This window comes from Mesoplodon densirostris, chromosome 1 (assembly GCF_025265405.1).
Source record: "Mesoplodon densirostris isolate mMesDen1 chromosome 1, mMesDen1 primary haplotype, whole genome shotgun sequence".
NCBI classification, from domain to species: Eukaryota; Metazoa; Chordata; class Mammalia; order Artiodactyla; family Ziphiidae; genus Mesoplodon; species Mesoplodon densirostris.
The window spans coordinates 917,145-923,144 of NC_082661.1; the positions used below are offsets into that span (position 1 = coordinate 917,145).

A 6,000-nucleotide genomic window follows, 5' to 3' on the forward strand; every position below is an offset into this window, starting at 1 on the left:
TGAACGCGCCCCGTGTCAGCATCCTCCAGGGCTGTCCAGCAGGTCCCCCGGCAGGGCTCCCTCCTCTGGACTCAAGACACGCACAGCATTTAAGACTTCAAACCTAAGAAGTGCCTCCCCCACCGGTAACCTAGACCCTCCCTCAGCATCTCCAGAGCCAGTGAAAGCAGGAAGCGCTGCAGATGGAAGCGCGCTCTCGCGGCCGATCCAGGGCCGGCAGAGATCGGGGACGAGGGCAGGAGGGACCAGGAGGCAGGCATGGCCCCAGACGGATGACCACACGTCGGTTTAAATTCCAGCCACGTCCAAGGCAGGCCTGACAGGAGCTCGTTGGGGTTGCGTGGAGGCGTGCGGGGTGCAAGCACGGCCTCCCAGCGTGGAGGAAGCAGTGCTGAAACGCCACCAGTATGAGCCCACGGGCTCCTCTGACCCCACCACCCTGGGGACGGGACGGGCGGGCCCCCATCTACGGAGAGTCCCCAACTCGGGCAAACAGACCAAATTCCCACAGAGAAAGGACACTGAGGTCTCAGGTCAGAGGCAGTAATGCCAGAAGAATGTGCAGACACCTCCCCGCGGCCATGCCCCCGCAGCCATCCCCATGGGACAGGGGCCGGGAGATCCCGGAGGGGGGCCTGTGAAGAGGCCTGGCCCGCTCAGCCCCACCCCTCCCCGGCACAGCGGAGTCCTTGGGGGCTTCAGGGGCTGATGGACAGCAGAGGAACCGCCGCCTCCGAAATTCGGAAAACCCAACGTCTTTGATGAGCACCGGCCCCTGCTTCAAGGCACTGGCCGAAAGTGCTGGACCTTCCCAGGCAAAGGCAGGAGGAGGGAGGCAGTCCTCACTGGGTCTGGGTCTCCTCCCTGCCTCCTGGGCATCCACACAGAACGTCTTTGATGAGCACCGGCCCCTGCTTCACGGCACTGGCCGAAAGTGCTGGACCTTCCCAGGCAAAGGCAGGAGGAGGGAGGCAGTCCTCACTGGGTCTGGGTCTCCTCCCTGCCTCCTGGGCATCCACACAGAGATGCTAACTCCCCAGGCGGCCGGGAGGTGGGGGGCCCAATGCAAGTCTTCGAGAAAAGACAGATGACACCTGGCACTGGAGCACGTGGAGAAATCGTGGAGAAATCGGAACCCTCGTGCGCCGCTGGCGGGAACACAGAACGGAGCCAACGCAGGGAAACAGTGGGCAGTTCCTCGAGAGGTTAAACACGAGTCACCGCAGACCCAGCAGTCCCCACCCCAGGAATGTCCCCAGGATAAGCAAAACACGTCCACACGAAGACTTGTAAGCAAATGTCCACGGCAGCCCAGAGGTGCAGGCTGCCCAAATACCCATCACCTGGCGCTGGATAAACACAGCAGGGCACAGCCATACAGTGGAACGGCGCTCAGCCACCAACAGGAGTGACGTGCTGAGCTCTGAAAACACAGTACCAGATGCAAAAGGCCGCGTGCGTGATTCCGCTTACACGAAACATCCAGAATAGGCATATGCACAGAGACAGGAAGCAGACTGGTGAGTAGCAGGGGCTGGGGGTGTCAGGGGAGACGGAGGGAATTGGGGGGCGGCGGGGCGCGGCTATGGCATACGGAGTTTCTTTTTCAGGCACAAAACAAGTTCTACAACTGGCTGCGGTGACAGTCGTACAGCTCTGTGAACACACTAAAATCCACGGAGTTGTACACTTTACACGGTGAAGTCCGCGCGTGTGAGTGACGCCTCAGTGAAGCCGTCACCAAACGAAATTCCTCAAAGAAGTGGAGGCATCCACACCATCAGAGCAAGTGAGGAGGCCCGGACCCGAGGCCGGCCCCGCATGAGGCCCCCCGCACCCTGGGACGGAAGGGGGAGGCCCTACACACGGGGCTGGGGCGGGGGAGACAGAGGACATCCCGCAGGAGCTGGAGGGGGACACAGGGCCAGGGAGCGTTCGGGGTGGGATGAGAATAGGGACTAAAGGGCAAAACTGATGGTGCTGGAGAGACAGGGACAAGTGCCCGAGGTGCCCAGTCCAGGGCAGGGGCTCGTGGACCCCCGACCCAGAGCCGCATGCACAGCGAGCTGCCGTCCCCAGGTCCAGGCGGAAAGAGGGGCTGCTCAGGAGCTGGCCCGGCAAAAAGGGAACCAGCTCCAAACTGACATTTAGCTCCGAATACGCAGCAGGACAACGGCCCTCCAGGCAGACACCCAAGAGCGAGCTGTGCTCTCAGAATCCTAACGCTTGGCTACGTCTCTTTCCCAAGAAACAGGCTTACCATGTAAGGGTGGGACTGAGTTCTGAAACGACAGCCTGCAAGAATCCACCTTCTCAGTTCACTTCTAGCAAAACAACAACAACAACAAAACCACGTAAAGAACCAAAAGCTAGAAACCTCCCCTGTCAAAAATCCAGCCATCTCCAGCAAAGCAATTAGGTATGCAACCCTAGCCACCCCTTGCCAGCAAGGGGGTGGGCGGGGACAGCACAGTCCGACTGGGGACTGCCGGGAAGAGCTCCGGGCTCTCTGGGGGCCCCCTGGAACGGGCCCAGGCAGCCCAGCCAGGCCAGGCCCCTCCCCGCAGGCTCGGGACGGGCCCCAGCTCAGACAGGGGCCCTGGAGGTCAGGGCTTCGGCGGGTCACGGCTATGCCCTCAACAGTGCAGCACCGTGGCTCGCTTTCCATCCCGCTGTCTCAAGCATGAACGGCGGAGCTTTCCGGGGCTGTGACACGCGATGACATCACCCTTCTGAGGGCTACTGAAACTGTCTCAGTTTCCACTTGCCTCAGGGTCTACCCACTGACCTGGCAGACACTGGTGGTTATGACCGACGAGACCAAGGACTCTATGGGGCTCTCCATACCTTCTAAGGGTGTAAGGGGTAGAAGTCTGGGAACCAGTGTGCTCTGGACAGTGACCACCCCCTCGTGTGTAACATCACAGGGTAAGGAGCAACCCGAGGGCCTGCGTGGGGACTAGAGTGGCCGCACTATCCCAGAGCCAACCAGGCCGGGCGGGCAGACGAGGAGAGAGCTGCCTGCCAGACAAGACGCCCTGTGGGTCTCAGGACGTCAGGGCCAAACCACGGTGAAAGTCCACATCCAGAGCTTTAACGGGATCGCCTCTGGATGGCGAACAGGTAGCGAGGGGAGACCACGAAACTACGGAAGCAGATACGCATCACCTGTCACTTGAGCACAAAAGGCAACAGTGCCCGCCCTTCCCAGCAGAGCCTGTTTCTAACTCAGACCCCTCCTCCTCGGCCGTACCCTCCAGGAAGAGGCCAATGCCACACACTGTGAGGCCTGGCCACACAGTGGAGCTTGGTTTCCAGACGATGAAACTGGGCAAGAACAAATCCCTGTCCAGGCCGGGCCACCGTCTGAATAGTTGGTCAACAGGGGCACATGTCACACAAAGACAGAGTCACCAAGCAGCTCTTCTGAAACCTACTATAAACCAAGGAGTTAAAATGTCCTTCACTCAAGAATCGGCTGCTTTCACCAGCCATGCTACAGGGGACTGGTTAACACCCACCCCTGCTTTTCCAGGCCACTGAGGAAGAACGGCCCCAGACCAAGCTGCACACATTAAGAAAGCTGTGGGTGAGGACAGATATGTCTCTACTGGCCCTTAAGTCAAAAGCCGCCTTGCAGAATTAACCCGTGCACTGCTTACCAAAACAAAGGTTCCTTCCCGATACAAACAAGATGCAAAACTCCATACAGCCTTTAAGAAAAATGAAAACTCAGAGAGAACCTGTTGCTAAACAAAAGTAAGTTAAGTGATCCACTTTAATGTCCACAGAGAGAACTGTGTGTATACAGTCGGAACACAACAAAAATGCTATAACTTAGAATCAAAGATTACTGGAAAGAATGTTTGCACAGCAAAATTCTTCTCCCTTTGAGACTGAAATGCCCCCACCGTGCTTAATTTTCCTGACATTTCTGAGGCTTTGAAGCCACAGCTAACGGATCTGAATCATCTGAGTAAAACCATGTTAGCGTGGATGTTACTGCAAAGCCGAGAATAGAATGCTAAATATACAGACACACACCCATACCGGGCACTTTTGTAGAAAATGATCAATCACGAAACTAGATAAAGTTGTCCTGTCTGTGCCCAAGTCAGAGGGCCAGCAGTTCATCTCCAGCAGGGAAGTATAATACATGGCGCTTGGAAGTTAAAATAAGAAAAACACAAAAATAGCGCCTACCTTTGATTAATAAAATCACACCTCGCCTGTACATGAACTTAGCCTACAGAAACATCTCACCCATGCTCGCTGCCAGCAAAGGGAGGCTCGGAAGAGGCAGGGATGCAAGTCATGTTTGCACCAGTGGTCTGCGTGGTCAGTGGCCGCACCCTCACGGCGGGAGGAGCTGGGGGAGGAGGGGGGCGGGTAGTGCGAGGCTGCCTCAGGCTCCATCTGGGCCATCACCCTTTTTTCTTAAACAAGCACGCCACTTGGAGCCGCATTCTGCTTTATTTGGGTTGGCAGTATAAGTACCAACAGCGGGGTGGCACGGTAGCTGCAACGCCGAACTGGGTCAGCCTCGGCCTGCCTCGGGAGCCGGGGGAGTGCCGGGCCTTGGCAGACTCTTCTCCCAAAGGCCTCGGGTGCCTGGGTGGGAGGTCCCAGAAGGTAAAGGCCTGGGGCAGTCAGCATCCTTTTCTCTGGCCTTGAAAAGCTTCTTGCATCTTTCTCTTTAACAGACAAGAAACATAAAAGTCCTCCAGGGCTTTCAACAGAAACCCCTTGTTTGAGAACTAGAGAGATACTAAGTTACAAGGTAAAATGAGGGTGCCTACACCTCCGAGCAGCCACAGACAGCTCTGCAGACAAAGCAGGCAGACGGGCAGGGGCAAGGGCCACGGAGGGTCGGGTCGGGAGTCAGAGGCCAGAAGTCAGGGGTTGGGGCTCGGGAGACACGGGCTACGGTTTGGGAACCAGGATTCAGGGCTGAGCTTCTGGGGACAAAATTCAGTACCAAGGTTGGGACCAGCTTCAGGGTATGGGGCCCTCGGACTAGGGTTCGGGGGCCAGGATTTGGGAACCTTGGACAGGGATTAGGACTGGTGTTTAGGGACCTGGGTTCAGGGACTGGGCTCCGGTTCAACCTATGGAGTGTGAAGGCTGGGACTTGGAGACCAGGAGACCAGGATTCCAGGGCCCAGGGCCAGGGTTCAGGGCTGGGGTCCTGGGTCCAGGGCTCAAGTTTCAGTGTCTCGGTTCCAGGGTCCCAGGGCTCAGGACTCAGTGTCTGGGTCTCTGGGTCCCAGGGTCCCAGGGTCCCAGGGTCCCAGGCTTCAGGCCCGAGTCCGGGGTCCCGGGGCTCAGGGTCCGGGGTCCAGGGTGCCGCGTCCGGCGCCGCACTTACGTCGTCGAAGAGCGAGCCCACGTTGGCCGTAACCAGCAGCACCGCGGTGCCCGGGGCAGCTGCCTTCCCCGCCATCGCGGCCTGGGCCGGGGTGGCCGCTCTCCGGGGCCGACCGGCCGGGGTCTCCGCGGGCCGCGGCGTCAGCTGCGCCGGGGGGCGACCCCGGGGCGCATCGCGGGTTCGGCCGGTCGGGCAGGGCCTGGCCAGGGTCCGGCCGCGCTCGCTCTCGCTCTCCGCAGCCCCACGCCCGTAGCTCTCCGCCCGCGCTCACCGCGGCCCGCGCGCAGCCATTAGGATCGCGGCCGCCGGAGCTCCCGCAGCGCCGCCGCTGCCGATAGCTGAGAAGAGGCCCGCCCGGGCCGGGGGCGGGGCGAGCGCGGGGGTGGGGCGGGACCGCGAGGGGGCGGGGCAGGCTGCGGGGCGGGGCCTGCGGGAGGTGGGACGGGGACAGGAGAGGCAGGGCAGAGCCTGAGGGGGGCGGAACAGGGATATGAGGGGCGGGGAGGGGCGGGGACTTGAGGAGGGGAGGGGCATGTGGGCGGGGTGAGACTGCGGGGGCGGGGACTGCGGGGAGGGGAGGGTGTGGGAGGGGCGGGGTGTGGAATCGAGGCAGGGCTTGAGGGGCGGGGCCT

General features: G+C 60.2%; 1 protein-coding gene across 5 annotated transcripts in view; it reads right to left on the reverse strand.

Moving 5' to 3' along the window:
- Positions 1-5,721, reverse strand: part of INPP5A (inositol polyphosphate-5-phosphatase A) — a 180,841-nt gene extending 175,120 nt beyond the window's left edge. For all 5 annotated transcript variants that reach the window (XM_060098390.1, XM_060098388.1, XM_060098392.1 and 2 more), the window contains exon 1: positions 5,369-5,721. In XM_060098390.1, coding sequence (XP_059954373.1) covers positions 5,369-5,443 — 75 coding nt within the window. In that variant the 5' untranslated portion in view covers positions 5,444-5,721. The remainder of the gene's footprint in view (positions 1-5,368) is intronic.
- Between the last annotated feature and the right edge of the window lie 279 nt (positions 5,722-6,000).